The sequence below is a fragment of the Clinocottus analis genome, unplaced genomic scaffold (genome assembly GCF_023055335.1).
Source record: "Clinocottus analis isolate CAN_PGR_092001 unplaced genomic scaffold, fCliAna1.0.p SCAF_6, whole genome shotgun sequence".
Taxonomy (NCBI): domain Eukaryota; kingdom Metazoa; phylum Chordata; class Actinopteri; order Perciformes; family Cottidae; genus Clinocottus; species Clinocottus analis.
Genome location: NW_027176218.1, coordinates 21,596,580 through 21,612,662, shown reverse-complemented (window position 1 = coordinate 21,612,662; position 16,083 = coordinate 21,596,580). Strand labels below are relative to the sequence as shown.

The window sequence follows — 16,083 nt, the reverse complement described above, 5'->3', positions numbered from 1 at the left end:
TTCTGTCGACTCGCATCAGCGTGTGACACTCAAATCAATTCAGGTTCAATCGTTCCGATACACGACCGCACACGTGATCGCCACGCCGTCGTCTCACAGGAGAACCGCAGGGTTTGAACAGAAGGAGGTGTGATGTGAGAGAGCAGCAGGAGTGTGTTGGCTCTATCAAGCCCTCAGGGTGGCGGTGGACACGGGTGTGTGTGTGTGTGTGTGTGTGTGTGTGTGTGTGTTGGTACGAGCAGACCTCGGGTCAGCGACCTGAGCCTCCGTCTCATCCTGGGGGAGAGTTTATTTTCTCCCCTCATGTTTATCTTTGCCTTGCACGCACAGAATATGTACAAAACTACATAAAGCAAACGAAAACAAAGTTATGAACAGAGTGTAAATCCATACCTATACTTGTGAATAATTATTAAAATGATGAGTTGTGTCATAATCGTGTCTCTCGTTTTGTTTAACGTCTTCTGTCTGCTTCGATTTTGACCTTTTTTTTAAACTTCTGGAACAAATGTATAAAACATTTCTGTCCTGACCTCGTTGACATTAAGCAAAAAATACATTTTCAAGACTTTTAAACATAAATATAGAGACTGTACATCAGTATGCTGGCATGTACTGGCTGCTCAACAGCTCGACATTCACTCACATTAAAAGTGGTATTCACAGTTTGCTGCACACAATGATTTATTATTAACGATGCTCCATTTCTCTGGATCTTTAAAGCTCTCGTCTGTCAGGAGCAGCCGCTCGGCTCCCAGCGGAGCAGCAGGACTTAAATACAGTCGAGTAATACTGAAAGACCGTCTACGCTCACACACACGCTGTGCTGAGAGCAGCCTGCATTTTTGTAAAGATGGTTTTTCCTCAATAGTGAGGAAAAGATGAGGTCTAAGTCATGGGAGTGACCTCCATCTTCTATTCAGTGGATCAATAACTGTACATTAACATGCACAACACTGACATCTGCAGAGAATAACCAGATATACAATGTTAGATAAATGCGCTGTCCCATCCCACAAAGAAATACTCAAATGTAGATTGTCAACGGTAAGCGGCTCCTCCGTTTTCCCCAATAAGAAAACCACCAAATGTTGAGAAAACCAAACTTTACGTACCAGACACGTTCATCAGGAGGAGCTCAGGATGAGGCCTTTTGTCTTCTACCCTCTTGGGTCCTCGGCGGTAAATGGACTGCACGTGCGTCCATCTTTAAGCTCTTGAACACCACATGACATCATTCACCCGTTCACACACTGGTGGGAGGAGCCACTGACGGACTAACTCATCACAGAGCACAGGAACCGCCTGCGGGGGGGAATCATGGTGAAGTGTCTGAAGGACACGTCGACATGGACCGACACACGCAGGGATCGAACCACCGATCCTCCGATTGAAGGACGACCCTCTGTACCTAACCCTCACCCCGATGGAGCGCTTCCTGTTTCCTGAAAGATGAATCCATGAGTGTGACGCGTTGTTGTTGATCTGCTCTCGTCACTGCGATGGTGCAGTGTGTTGTTTATTTGATGTTGTTATGTTTCTGTCATTATAAGATGTCTTTTTATCCAATGTGTGCGACCAGACAGTCCGTTGTTAAACTGGATAGTCCACGACCTTCAGTGGTTGCTCTCGGTGAGCAAAATATTGCCGTGAATAAAATCAATGTAGACTTTAAATTGAAGCAACAGTTTAAGGGGCAACTTTTGCTCGTGGTGTAAAAGTGCTCGTCTGAGTAAATTATGCGTGAAACTGTTTGATTTGCACTCTCGTGGAGCTCATTTTTGCTCTATTCATGACATTAATTTGCCTTCATAGGAACCCTTTATGAAGGCGGGTCAGCATCAAGCAGGATTCTCTTCAAAAATAATAATAGACATTAAATAGAAGCAACAATTTAAGGAGTGTGATTGTTCACCGTCACCAACATGGCATTAATCTTCAAACACAACCTTCTGAAAGTGTCGGGCTCAGACTCACACCCTGATGGTGCAGCACAGCAACTTCATTCACAGACGACGCGAGACAACTCTGGCAGTTCAACACATTTAATATACATGATGCTCCACGACAGAGCTGCAGCTAAACAATAAGAATATAGAGGATTGCTTCCATCACGCGCTTCAGCTTCTCTTCCTCTTTACAGGGATTCACTCTTTTTACTGATTATTGAATCTGTCTGCAGTTTCACGATTCACTTCTAAAAATAAAACATCTTTATGTAAAACAACAGGCGTCGAGAATCCAAAAATACACCTCGCCCATCGTCACAAACGCAAGTGCAGCTCTTTGGCGAGCTTTTCAAACGTGGACGTGGACACTCGGCCTCATCGCGAAGAGGAGCAGGAGGAGCAGGAGGAGAAGGAGGAGCAGGAGGAGCAGGAGGAGCAGAAAGAGCAGGAGGAGCAGGAGGAGCAGGAGGAGCAGGAGGAGGAGCAGGAGGAGAAGGAGGAGAAGGAGGAGAAGGAGGAGCAGGAGGAGGCAGAGAGCCGCAAACTCTTGAGTTCTAGATGCAAACAGAGGACGATGTTGAGCGTTTTTCAAAACGTGCGTCTGGAAGCTTTATGCCCTCACGGCCTCAACCAATCAGATCCCAGCGCTCTGGTTTCATGTCTAGTTCGTCTTTTTAAACATGCTGGTGCTGGAGGCAGACTCAGATCAATAAACCAGAGTGTGTGTGTGTGTGTGTGTGTGTGTGTGTGTTGAGAGATATGACGATCACATTAAAGTGAGAATCTGTGTGAATATTGAAAGAAGGGCTGTACCGAACACATTTTTTCATTTTTACAGTCAAAGCTTTTATCAAAGTTTTTTGAGTGAAGCTTTGAATGTCTGTCGTCGTATTTTATGACGTCATCACCTTAAAAAAAAATGTTTTTTTTCTATTAAATCATCTTCCTTTAAGGACCAGAATAGACAGCAGCGTGAGCCGCTTGCAGGAGAGCAGTTTGCTTCTTTTTCTTAAAGTTAAACATTAAAAAACATGATTGCGTAATCTTTTTTCAATAGATTATTTGAAATACTTGGATCAGATGAGTTGGTATTAATCTCACATTTGACTCTTATTCAGTGCAATACTGATAACATCAGTGCAGCCAGAGATTCATCTGCAAATGTGCAGAAACAAAATGAAATGTGAGAGAAAAAAGAAGCTCTGCAGCTTTTTAATGTTGATTTAGAGTTTAAATGTCAGAGTTATGGATCTCGCAGCTTTTCGGTACAGCCCTAACTGTGAGAGCACAACCTGAAGGACTGATGCCTTGCTCATGGCTCATTCTCCACCTCTCAGACATTAGTTTCATTATAATATGCATGTTCACCGGCTGCAGACACTGTAGTTCATTCAGAGAGATGGTTCGGTCTCGTGGGGATGAATTGTTTTTGAAAAGTTCAAAGACGCTGTGATATCTCAGATTTGAGAGTCCCGTGTCCATCAGGAACCTTTTTTATGAAAGAAAGCACAAAATTTAAGATTTTGAGGGACAAATCCCTGAGGAAGTCGATCTTTTAAGTACAATTTAGAAAAGAAACTTTTATATTTTAGATCAAGGAATTAGATTTCTTGACTTTCAATCCAGAAACCTATACTTTAGAAGTAATACTACTTTAATATTCATTAAATTTATTCAAAAGTCCAACCCTCCACAGCCAGACAGAGGAGTTGAAGTACTTTTATACACATGTTTAAATACTTTTATACACAATTTTTAAGCCATATGTATCTTAATAGTCTTCTTACTGTTATTTTTACCGTTCTACTGTTTATATATATTACTTTATTTTTATCTTTATTTACTTGTGACGCTGCTGTAATCCTGTAATTTCCCCACTAAGGGGAAATAAAGGATTATCTTAACCTCTCCACTCTGGTGTTACTGTTGGTGTGAGATGAACGTCTGAGAGTCTGAGAGGAAGGAAACTACTCGACACACTAATGTCATCATTGAAAAACGGTGATGACTGCCGGCTCCGGTTTCACTGAGACTAAACAAAGCCCAACTTTCCACAGTTCACCTCCGGTCAGGATGAGTAAACCGCAACAGGTTGGACCCGTGTGAACCTGAACCAGTAAAATGATGAGACCCATCTCCCCTCACAGGAACCGTCTCCGCCTTCACGCTTCTGCGTTTACTCCGCCTCGTCTTCACTGTCTGAATTAGCTGGCTCCTCCGGCTGGAACAAAGGATTGTGGGTCATTTGATGCAGATTCTCTGGAGAAATCTCGCTCATCTTCCCGTCCATGCCGAGCTGCATGGGCTGGATCAAATTGGTCCTGCGGGGAGAAAATGGTTCAAATGTAAGTATGAGAGCATGTGTGAGTACAGACTGAGGGAGGAAACGTGCGAGCAGTGTGTGTGTGTGTGTGTGTGTGTGTGTGTGTGTGTGAGGATGAATCTGATTCAGCCACGTTGTGGGGACACAGCTTTGTTTGGACCAAATGCACATTTTATAGTGATGGTGAAGTTTCCAGGAAATGAATGTAAGTCAATGTTAATGTCCACAAAAGTCATTAAACACAACTGTGTGTGTGTGTGTGTGTGTGTGTATTGACCTTGACAGCTTTTCAAACATGTAGACCAGCTTCATGGCTTCCAGTTCTTTCTGTTGCTCGGTCATCCCCTCCATGGGGTTGGGCTGTTCTTCCTCTACGACTCCTGTCACCGGGTTTATACTGAAAGACAGAGAGAGATGTCAAAAGGACGGCCTTCATTTTATTTAAATGAAGCAGCTGATGTGCATGATTAATACATCTTCATTCACTTGTTCATCCTTCAATAGGCGGCCCTGCATCCTGTCTCTTACCTCCTGCCTTGCATCCTGTCTCCTACCTCTTGCCATGGCGGCCATGCATCCTGTCTCCTACCTCCTGCCTTGCATCCTGTCTCCTACCTCCTGCCTTGCATCCTGTCTCCTACCTCTTGCCATGGCGGCCATGCATCCTGTCTCCTACCTCCTGCCATGGCGCCCCTGCATCCTGCCTTGCTGGCCCTGCATCCTGTCTCCTACCTCCTGCCTTGCTGGCCATGCATCCTGTCTCCTACCTCCTGCCTTGCTGGCCATGCATCCTGTCTCCTACCTCGACTGCCCGGTATGCTGTCTCCTACCTCCTGCCATGGCGGCCATGCATCCTGTCTCCTACCTCCTGCCATAGCGGCCCTGCATCCTGTCTCCTACCTCCTGCCTTGCTGGCCCTGCATCCTACCTCCTACCTCCTGCCGTGGCGCCCCTGCATCCTGTCTCCTACCTCCTGCCATGGCGGCCATGCATCCTGTCTCCTACCTCCTGCCTTGCTGGCTCTGCATCCTGTCTCCTACCCCCTACCATGGCGGCCCTGCTGATGCTCCTCCTCTCTACCTCTTCTGCTGACATGAATCGTGGTTATCTGGATGGTGTACCATGTGCATACTACTCATCATATGAATAGTGTCTGTCACATTCATTGAATGTGCTGTAACACATGTGTCGGTGCTGTGGCGGTACTGACTGGGCCTTGGCCTCTCTGTACTCCTCGGTGTCAGACTCTTCATCCTCAGAGTAGATCCCAGAGTCTCTGCCGCCCCTCAGCAGTCCTCTGGCAGCCAGCAGGCCTGCAGCATTACCGTATCCAGTGTACTTGATGAACCTGGAAACTGGATCCAGAGAGAACGTCACGTCACTGTTGATACGGCAGCACTTCAGCACATCAGGAGCCTTTGGTTGACGCCATAACCTTAAATCTTCACATCAGCTATCGTAATAGTGTCACAGATACTAACGAAGACAGATGTTTTTATCAATGAGCATCTTAATAATGTTCATTTGATGTGAAGAACCTCTTATATTTAGATCTCTCACCAGTGACTAAGTGGGTTTAAGTCATGTTATGTTGGATCATGTCAGCATAGATAGTTTTGAAACAATGTGGATATAATTGATGAATTGAGATGCTTGACGTCCCAGTGAAACTTCGGCTTAACGTCCGTTACACATAAAATCAACATGAATTATTGAAAGAGCTATTTCCCCTCACCACTTTCTTTGCAGAGAACAAAGAGGAACTCGGCGGCACAGTCCTTGACGTCGGTGTCGATGCAGGTCATGATGCGGACCAGCTTGTTCCTCAGAGCGCTGCCCACCTCCGGCCTGTTCTTCACATCACGCAGCGGGGGCAGCACCTACACACACACACACACACACACACACACACACACACACACACACTCCATCAGAACACATGCTAGTTCAGCTCTTCATCATGGATTCCCTTCCCCTAGCCTCACCTTTGACCTGAGGAACTTTCTGGTCTCTCGGTGGATTCGGGCACTCTCCGTCAGCAAGGTGAGTGATGGGAGAAGAGTTTCCTTCAGCTTATGACCCTGGAAGGCAAGGAAACCATGAAGCAATACAACTGTTTTCAACTGTGTCGGCAATATAATGCTAATAATAAAGACATAGTCCACTTTATCACCACCAGTATCATCAATAACAAGGATAATCTGACTCCACTTGGTTCCTTTAAGTACAACGTAAATGTAATCAGTAACTTTCCACCACTGTTTGCCAGGTTGTTCTGTAAAAGTACAGCTATAAAAACTCTTTTCACATTGTAAATAGCAACTTGTAGCAACAAGATGGCGGCCTGTTAATACTGTCCAACAACATGCAGCCACACACGGTGACAAAGATGATGCTCTGGAGAGAAAACACAGCAGTTAAATGTTCATTTACCTCCCAGAAAATACAGATTTATTTTAAATCTTGTTCAATTGAAACTTAAAAACGCTCCTGTAAAGTTATCATCGTATTGGAGGAAATGAACGCACACACACACACACACACACACACAGAGAAGAGTCTCGTCTTACCCGGTCCAGTATTTTCTCCATGAAGTCCAGCAGCATGCTGACGGCGTCCATGTTGATCCCCATGTACTCAACGGAGCCTTGTTGCACTTTGGGGATCAGCAGGACATCCAGACACAGCAGAGGGAGGTTGCCCAGCAGGTGAACGGTGTGACTGTACAGAGGAGGGAGTTTCGGGGCGAGTCAGATCGACGTCCGCATGGACGGACCGGCAGAAACGGGCGCGTGGCGTCCTACCTGTGGAACTCGTCAGTGCGCTCCTCTCCGTCAGCGTGGCTCATCAGGCAGTGCCTCAGGATGGCGCCCAGATGTCTGTACGCCGCTGCCTCTTCCTGGAAGCACCGATGTTACACTCGTTCACTAAAATGTCGTCTTTCCTTCACATTTTACATTTGCTCGAGTGTCACGAGCCGACGGGGGCATTAGATCGTATCTTCCAACAGCAAAAGGATTTCTGGCTCGTTCAACACAACCTTGTTTGGCTGAATTGGCTCAAGAAACAGAAGCTTTGGGAACTTCTCTATTCCCTTTGGTTTGGAGTGTAATGACTCAACCACAACTGAATGTATTGACATGAAACTTTGTAAAACCTCAGATCCACCAGACTTTGGTGGATCCCCTGAATTTCCAAGGTTTTTACTTGTCCAGTGGAAGTTCTAACAATCTACGTGATGGATTGGCACAAAACTCGGTCCAGACATTCATGTCAAGCCTCAAGATATAGTTTTCATCGAGCTCCATCATCAGGTCAGAGTTTCAAATTGCCTCATTACCAAATACCTGCACAACTAGTGACATTGAAATCAGCCTCAGCGACAGGTTTTTGTCTTCTGTAAACTGCATGTACAGTAATTCAATGTGACGGTACGAGCATGAGAGACTCGGGTGGTGAACATGCTCTACATTAGCATTTGGCTAAAGGCACTAGCCTAAGCACAGTTGAGGGAAGGTTGGAGACTCTTTGGTGCAACACACACGTGGGAGACTGTGGACAGAGTCGCCCTTCAATCAGAGGATCGCAGGTTAAATCCCCGGCTCCCCTAGTCCATGTGCCCTTGGGCAAGACAAGGGCACAAGGGTAGCTACGTGTGTGTGACTACTAGCTGCTCCTGATGGGCAGGTGTGAATGATCACAAGTAGTGTGAAAGCGCTTTGAGGTCAGAAGTAAGTGTAAGTGAATTCACTCATCATGTAAATGGCGTGTTGGTGTTTTTCAGACAGAAGATACAGGAGCCTGGTCGTACCAACACCAGGAGCCAATGTGACAACATGAAACTAGACAGAGGCGCATCCTGAAGACTCGATCCACAAAGTGCACGAGAGAAACGAGTCATTACGCTGCAACGCACATTCAAAGAAGAACACAATTCATAAATATCAGTGGAACATTGATTGCCATCCTTCAGTACCTCGTCGACCTTGCGCCTGGTGGTGTTGAATGTGACACTGAACAGTATTTTCAGTATTTCCATTGCGAGTTCTGTCTGCTGCCGGCTGAGAGGGGGCAGCTGTTCAGGCGGGACGTCCTCTGACCCCGCCCTGGCCGTCTCCAGTGTGTCCGGCCAGCACAGACCCAGTGTGGCATCCAACTGGTTGGCTAGGACACACAGGACAGGAAGTTATCAACACACTCTGAAAACGCAGTCACTTTGCAGTCACTTGTCTACTTTTTATTGCATCATTTTTCACATGTCTTGTTAAAGCTCCTTCATGAGTTGTTGGACGATCATCCAGGAAGGCGAGTTGCCTCTCAGCATTAGTTCCCCCTGGAGGCGAGAAACCTAGACAGCAGACGCTGGTTTCCCAGTTCACACAGGAAACCGGTTACCTAGCAGACTGAGGCCGTGAAGCTCCTGAAGCAGCTGCGCCCGGATGTCCATCCTCAAGGCCGTCAGCAGGAAGGTGATGCGCAGGTCGAAGAAACGCACCTGGACACAGAGACTCGTTCACTCCTCAGAACTTTACTGGATATTAAAAACGTTGTTTAGAAAACTAGAAAATACCAAAAGCATTTTGGTATTTCCAGATATTCTTTGAGTAGGTATGTCTGCCTTACTGTCAGACATTTGCTGACTATATTTTTTTGAGGCAAAGTCTTGGGAAGTGTGGTGGAAAAACATTTATTTAAACCAAAAGTGTGAAGTGTAAACCATTTTCTGAAGAATTGTGTTTTCATTTCTGCAATAGCAAAGATACAAATGCAGTTTCTATGGTTATGTTTCATCAATTCAACCTCAAATATTGGGAAACTCAAGACCAAGCAGCAACCTTTTGGTTCTGAAAAGCCAACGCTGAAGTGTCTTAAACCTGCATTATTTCCCATGACCACCAGGGGGCGACTCCTCTGGCTGCAAAAAGAGTTTAAGTTCAGTTCTCAATCTGTAGTTTCAAGTCTTAAATTTCAACTTTGTAAATGATGGTCCATTTAGAGTCAAATAGACCATAATGCTTTGGGGCGGGGCTACCTTGTTGGCGCCACTTCAGTCCAAAAGTGGTCACTTCCCTTCACTAGTTTAAAAAACACTCAGACTACTAATTAGACTCCCACATTAAAACATCCATCTTGTGACGTCCATACCTCATGGATCCAGGTGGGATCATGGCACTGCTTCAGTCTCTCTGCCACGCCCTTCACCAGCTGTAGATCAGCTGCTACCGCCTGCCGTCCGTCCATCCAAACACACATTTTTAGAAAATTAGCACCAACCAAATTACATTAAATAATCTGAGGAATTCATGTCAATGAAGGTTTTGAGGAGAAACGCAGCAGCCTGACCTGTCCGGTCTCGTTGTGTAGCAGGATGTTAGAGATGGACTTGAGAGACTCAACCATCACTTCCTGGTCAGCGTTCTCTGAAGGAGGGGAAGCTTCCTTCACCTCCTCGCTGGCTCTCTCTGCGGCCTGCTCCCCCTCTCCGTCCTCGCCCTCAACTAGGAAGAGAGAGAATGGCAAAGTGAAGCGACACTCCCAACATTTTAGGGTGAACGGTTGGGACGAAAGATAGAAACCGAGCTGCTTCTATCTCGATTTCAGCTCTTTCAGATCTTCCATGTCATGCACATGAATGTTATCTAAAGGCTTGTGTAACACCTTCGACTCACAGAGGTTGTGAGCTCAGTCTGTGTACACAGGGTTTAGGGACAGTAATGATTGAGTGTTGGTCACCTGGGTTTTGGCTGCACTCACAACGCAACATGCAATCACTGCAGTTCAAAGCACTGACTGGGAGAACGTTTTTGAACTGAGAACATCGGCTTAAAATGTTATAACTGAAATTGAGAAGTTACGATTTGCGAGACTGTACTGCAATTCAAACATGACTAGCGTTAGCGTGCATGTTAGCGTGCATGTTAGCGTGCATGACAAAAATATTTGACTTCAACGCTTCGATTAGGATTGCAATTGAGAATTCATGCACAGCAAATACAATCTCTGCAAGCACGTCTAAATTTAGTTTCCAGGAATTACCTCGGCCCTCCAGCGGCTGGCTGCGTGCAGCCGTGACCACGGCGATGCCGGCGTGGCGGGCGAGAGTGGACATGGCGGCGTGGCTGATGAAGGGCTCCAGGCAATGCTTGTCTCTGGTCAGGATTCGGACCGTTTCTAGACAGGCCAGCTGACAGGAAGGCTGCAGCTCTCTGCTCAGGAAGTCCACAACCAATCCACCGAGAAGCTGCAGCACACAACACAAAGTAGATGCAAAGAACTTCATCAACTGAGGGATTTTCATGCCTGATATATAGATATTAGGATAATAATAAAAACGTTTTGTTTAAATAATTTAAAGAGTCGTTTTGACGCATCCCCTTTGCAGCTGAGGATTTCATGAACTGTGTCAAGGAGATTCTATGAGAAGCAAGAAACGTACGGGTTATGAAAAGGCAGGAGGCCACTGTCATCAATATGTGAATGGGTGAATGAGGACAAGTAGCGTTAAAGAGCTCTGAGTGGTCGGAAGACTAGAAAAGAGAAGTGAGTACAGTCCATTCACCATTTAAGACAGTCATGGCTGTCGGAAAATCTCTTCAGTAGAAGGACAACTAAAACATTTTTCAAAGTCGCTGACGTCTTCCGGCTGGTGTAGTGACCAGATGCCGGCAGCTGAAACTGGCCCTGATGACACGTCTGCCGAGCTGTCCTGCATGATGACTTCCTGCAGCGTGTGTGCAGGCGTTCGCTCAATGTGTGCACGTGTCATTAGGACAACAAAAGGCACACAAAGTCACATCAACTGCACTGGAACTGCTTTTTCCTCCAGCCTCAGCCACTGTTTCTGATCATATGCGGTCTGCCAAACTTTCTCTACATAGAGGCCGCTTTATTCCAGCCGGAGGGCTCCGCCCACTCCCAGAGGACGGCAGGTGTGTGAAGAGACACACCTGGAGCTGATCTCCTCATCAGGGAGGTGAACAAAGAACAAATGAGGGAAGATGAGTTTGTGGCTCTCCGGCGAGCTGCCCGGCTGAGATAGTTTACATTTGTTCTAGTTTTCTAGGCTCTTGACTGTAGTTTGCTTAATTAAAGACGCTGGTAACAGCTGATGTGACTCTGTCTTTGTTTGCTGTGCCGCTAATACTTTCCTAGTTCTCTGTTCAGACTTGTTACACTACCTATTTGTCTCTTCTTGCACAGCAACTATCAGGGGAGCTTGTTTCCACCCTGATTCTCGTCTCCGGTGTCGGCCCCTGAGGTCTGACTCCTCCATCTACTCCGACCCAGCTTGATGCTGCTGGTTCCAGTACAAGAAGACCAACGTATCGAACACGTATGTTGAGAAAAGAATAGTGTGAACTGACTTATGTATCTAACATCTTACACTATCCTCACAATGAAGCTGCAGGAGTGCCATAACTATCATTGTCAGATGGAATAAATAGGTTTTACTGTTGGAACTTTCCTCACTGGAAGCTAAAATCGCCGCTTACATTATTACTTCACTTATATAAAGACCATAAAATCCATCTTTCCCAAAATAATAGGCCGATAATGTTATAGTAAGATAACAAAGCAAGTTTTCTCCAGATAACGGTATTAAAAAGATAATTGCTGGCACATCCGATGGGTTCACATAGTAACTGTTTGAATGTTGCATGAACGGCCAATATAATATTTTTATTTTGCTATGTGTGACACTTTACCTGTCCCACTGCGGGACTAATGAAGGAATATCTTATGTTGTCAGACCAAAAGATGGTGGGATTCGAGAAGTTGTACCCCTCATAAACATTAAAAGTAATAAGAGGAAACAGAACGTTGAATAACAGAAGCTTAACAATTGGGTCCTCACTGACATCTTCATGTCTCTTATGGGGATGAATATGAATATTATTATGGAGAATTATGTTCCTCTGTGTGTGTTGGTATATGAGCTTCTCCTTGCTTTGTTGAAGTATCCAGACTAACCTTTTAGTGCATGTTAGCTTGCATGTTAGCTTGCATGTTAGCGTGCATGTTAGCATGCATGTTAGAGGACATGTTTGCGTGCATGTTAGCGTGCATGTTAGCATGCATGTTAGAGGACATGTTTGCGTGCATGTTAGCGGACATGTTAGCGGACATGTTAGCGTGCATGTTAGCGGACATGTTAGCGTGCATGTTAGCGTGCATGTTCGTGGACATGTTTGCGTGCATGTTAGCGTGCATGTTAGCGTGCATGTTAGCGTGCATGTTAGCGGGCCCCACTAGCTAGCTGCACTCATACACCAGTTCCCGCTGATAAGCACCGTGAAGGAATCTTCAAGGGAAACGTATGTTAAGTGTCCAGATTATTGACATTGACCATCAGTCAACCAGCAGCACTCAGCGTCTGGACTGAATACCTCTCTGTCCCGCTCGTCCTCCTTGCTGAATGTGAAGCAGTGGTTCATCTGCAGGAAGAAGAAGCAGAGGGTGCAAATGAAGGTGTGAGTCCGCCATGTTTACCACAAAGTGTAACACAACTCTGATAAAGACAGTAAAGGCAACTTGACACAGTAACAATTGGCCTCAATGAATTTCCACTGGAATACAACACACTGAAAACATTCACATATTAACACCTTATAAAGTCTGTTTTACACATCTCGCAGACGCAAAGCAACATAAGCCTTTATTCAGAGTTGTGTTTGTGTCCACCGAAATATGTTTCTTGAGCTAAAAGAGGCTAAAACGCTAACCGCAAACTAAAAACATATTTTTCGACAATACCTTGAATAAAGAAAGTAGCACCTAAATAGCACTTTTTAGCTTAACTTTATTGTAGAAATTGTACTTTGTTGATTCTTGTTGTTCTGAGTTTGTACTCGTGGTTGAATGAACTTGTTGTAAGTCAATTGGGATAAAAGCGTCAGCTAAATGAAATGTAATGTAAAGAGTTTCAGATACTTCCTGCCCTTGTTTTCACTTTTTATCTTTGGGACAGTTCATCTGTTAGTCAGTGAACGCTTCATCCTTTCTGTCCTGCTGTTTTTATTCTTCAGTACTTTGGCTTAGACCTGGTCCTAGAGGTTTTTGTATACATGTGTCTGTTTCTAGACTGCCATCCCATTTACCAAACCTTTTATTAAGTAAAGACTTCATTCTACCTGCTGTGTTTGAGTCTATCAAACCTGCTCAAGGAGGAAAGTCTCTCTCTCCCTCTTTCACTCTCCACATGTGTTTGTTATCTTTACATGGAGTTTAATATTTGCCGAATAAACTAATTATACTTTCCAATAACTAAATGTTAATCCACACCTTGTAGCCAACAGAATCCATCATTTGGACTTAGACTTGCATGGCTTAATCTTTGAGGCTCTTTGAGCCCTTCGTCACCGTCGTGTGGCCACAATATAAAAAAATAAGTCAATCGAAGCCAGCGAGCACCAACGCCCCGCTACGGAGGAAGTGTCAAAATATGTTCTGCTCAATATTCTGTTGCAGTTGCAACTGACAATGAGAAACACTAATTGTCTTGTATTACCAATATCTCATGTTAGCCTTCTATACGGGATCCTCCCAATCAGGAACTCGTTCGGACACATTTCTGCTGTCACGTTCTTGCGCTCGACATCCGAAGACTTTGGAACCAGAGTCGCCTGCAGCCCTAAGCTCCTCATCTCTTAAGGGCTTTAGAAGAGCAGGATTTGACCGGGGGCCTCTAGGAGACTGTATTTCTGTATTGGAGAATCTAATCCAATTATCTTGAAGATCAACTCCCACACAAGGCTGAGAGCAGCATTCAGCAGCGCTCACCTCGATCGAGAGCAGACAGCGTGTTGGGAAGGTCAGGCGGCATTTACACAGGTCAAGACTGAGAGCTCTATTTTCGTGAAGATCACGGTTAAGTGCACCTTTCCTAAACACACTTTTATCCTCAGAGGAAACTTCTTGTGTCTGGGAGGTGCACAGATGTGCTGCCAAGAGCAGAAGATGAATCTGTTTATGTTGAATTCACCTGATGCGTAATAGAGCATCATAAGGATCCATACAATAACCGTCTGCAGTTATATTTCTACCTGTGTAGTTTTACTCAAACATCTCAAACGTGTTTGTTTTTTTGGACACAAACACAACAAGAGAAATGCTAATGCTGCTCTGCTGCTGCAGCTTTTATGACGCGTTTACAGCTTGTTCTGCTGCCCCCCAGTGGCCAAATAATGAATACTACTATGGGAATTAAAACACATTATTTCAACCAGTTCAAAATCTTCAGTGTAGCACTTTGTCACATTTGCAATATTTGCTGGTTATTAAGCCAACATGCATTTGTATTGAATGACATTTGATGCAATGAAGACCTTGTGGTTTCTCTGGATGTTGATAATAACTGGACAGAGGGCCAACCGGCAGCAGCATCTAAGGAGCTCCAGCTATTCCTGCTCACATCGCTGATGACGTCATGTTTACCTCCGTGTTGTAGCTCTGTAGAGCCGTTAAAGCAGCGTCCTGCTCTCCCGTCTCCATTTGCTCTATGCAGGCTTTTATATCCATTTTCATCGCCGATAAGCGAGCAGCAGCTTCCTCCTGAGTCCACCGTCACAGCAGCGCCGTGTGTGTGCGTGCGTGTGTGAGCGTGTGTCTCTGTGTGTGTGTGCGTGTGTGTGAGAGTGTCACTCAGGTTGTATATTCACGTTACAGTGAGTCTCCGCCCACAGATGATCGCGTCATGCATGATGTCTAATTCCCTGCTGGCCGGCGAGGAGCAATTAACGGACGGGATTAGCGCGAGCCAAATGCTGCGTTCAGGTGTCCCAGGGAAAGACGGGAGAAATGGAGAAATGTTGGAAATGTTGTTTCTTCAATTCAATTAATTTCGATTTATTTTGCAAAGCCTAAAATCATGAATTGCAAATTTGACCCACATTCAATGCATATGACAGAAATGATTCATATAACGAGAGCAGTAGACATGAAAAACAGCAGCAGTGGATGTATAAATAATGATAATACAAGTTGGTATTGGCAATACTAATAAAGCAACTAATAATAATTATGATAAGTGAGCGGGACCAGGGTCCAGATATAATCACCATCCATGTAAATCTGTGAAAAGTAGTTATTAATGTGCATTGATGGGACATGAATTCATCTTAGCTTTCTGATGGTGAACCTTTTCCAATTTAGAAAGTGTATGTATTTATTCAAGTCTTTCTATAATTATGATTATTATAAGGAAACCCTTAAGAGATAAGACACAAAAGAGAGACAGAGATAAGTCAAAGTTGTAACGTCTACTACTTTACAATGGACGTTTACACTGACCGTGTAAAATTTTAATACATTTTCACATTAGTGATTGCTTGAAGCACATATTTTAACTATTTTCATCTGGAAGCATCTCAAACTTAAAATGTGTGTTTGTAAATGACTCGTGACACCACTTACTATCCTTAGTAATGATAATTAATTAATTTTATTACTGTGATAATGTTCTTATAATAATGTTAATATTTCTCAGTATAGGACGTTTACTTTGGAAAATCCCTCAATTGGTTCAATAAAAAGGTTGTTCAGTATGAATGAAGTAAGATATGTCATGAACGCTGGGAAATTATGAGAAAAATATCTTAATACCACCATAAGGATTTCAGGCATTATCTATTTACAGGTAAAATCACTTCAGAGCTTTTACGTTGTAAAGAAGTTGAAAGTTATTATGTTTGCTTTTTGTATGAATGTGGTCGTCCTGAACACACATCATTCAGTCAGTCAGATATAATCCAATTGATTATCTTTCCATTAACAATTTTCATAGATACAAGAATAAGATTTGTTGACATTTTA

General features: G+C 44.4%; 1 protein-coding gene across 1 annotated transcript; it reads right to left on the bottom strand.

Annotated features, from left to right (window-relative positions):
- Window positions 1-2,688: 2,688 nt before the first annotated feature.
- On the bottom strand, window positions 2,689-14,937 carry ric8a (RIC8 guanine nucleotide exchange factor A). Its single transcript, XM_068603972.1, has 14 exons — window positions 14,707-14,937; window positions 12,660-12,707; window positions 10,309-10,513; window positions 9,616-9,770; window positions 9,418-9,498; window positions 8,668-8,767; window positions 8,249-8,436; window positions 7,077-7,171; window positions 6,843-6,993; window positions 6,258-6,353; window positions 6,008-6,152; window positions 5,483-5,627; window positions 4,550-4,669; window positions 2,689-4,270 (listed from the first exon to the last, which is right to left on the bottom strand). Exons 1-14 carry the CDS (start codon window positions 14,794-14,796, stop codon window positions 4,126-4,128), a joined length of 1,764 nt encoding a protein of 587 aa, XP_068460073.1. The 5' UTR covers window positions 14,797-14,937; the 3' UTR covers window positions 2,689-4,125.
- Window positions 14,938-16,083: the final 1,146 nt, after the last annotated feature.

What these genes read in the sequence shown, in the direction of transcription:
- ric8a (XM_068603972.1), bottom strand. Translation starts at nt 14,796, where the DNA reads ATGAAAATGGATATAAAAGCCTGCATAGAGCAAATGGAGACGGGAGAG. An exon ending in TACACAACGAGACCGGACAG is followed by an intron (nt 9,499 to 9,615) that starts GTCAGGCTGCTG and finishes GACGGACGGCAG; the next exon opens with GCGGTAGCAGCTGATCTACA. An exon ending in GAAAGTTCCTCAGGTCAAAG is followed by an intron (nt 6,153 to 6,257) that starts GTGAGGCTAGGG and finishes GTGTGTGTGTAG; the next exon opens with GTGCTGCCCCCGCTGCGTGA.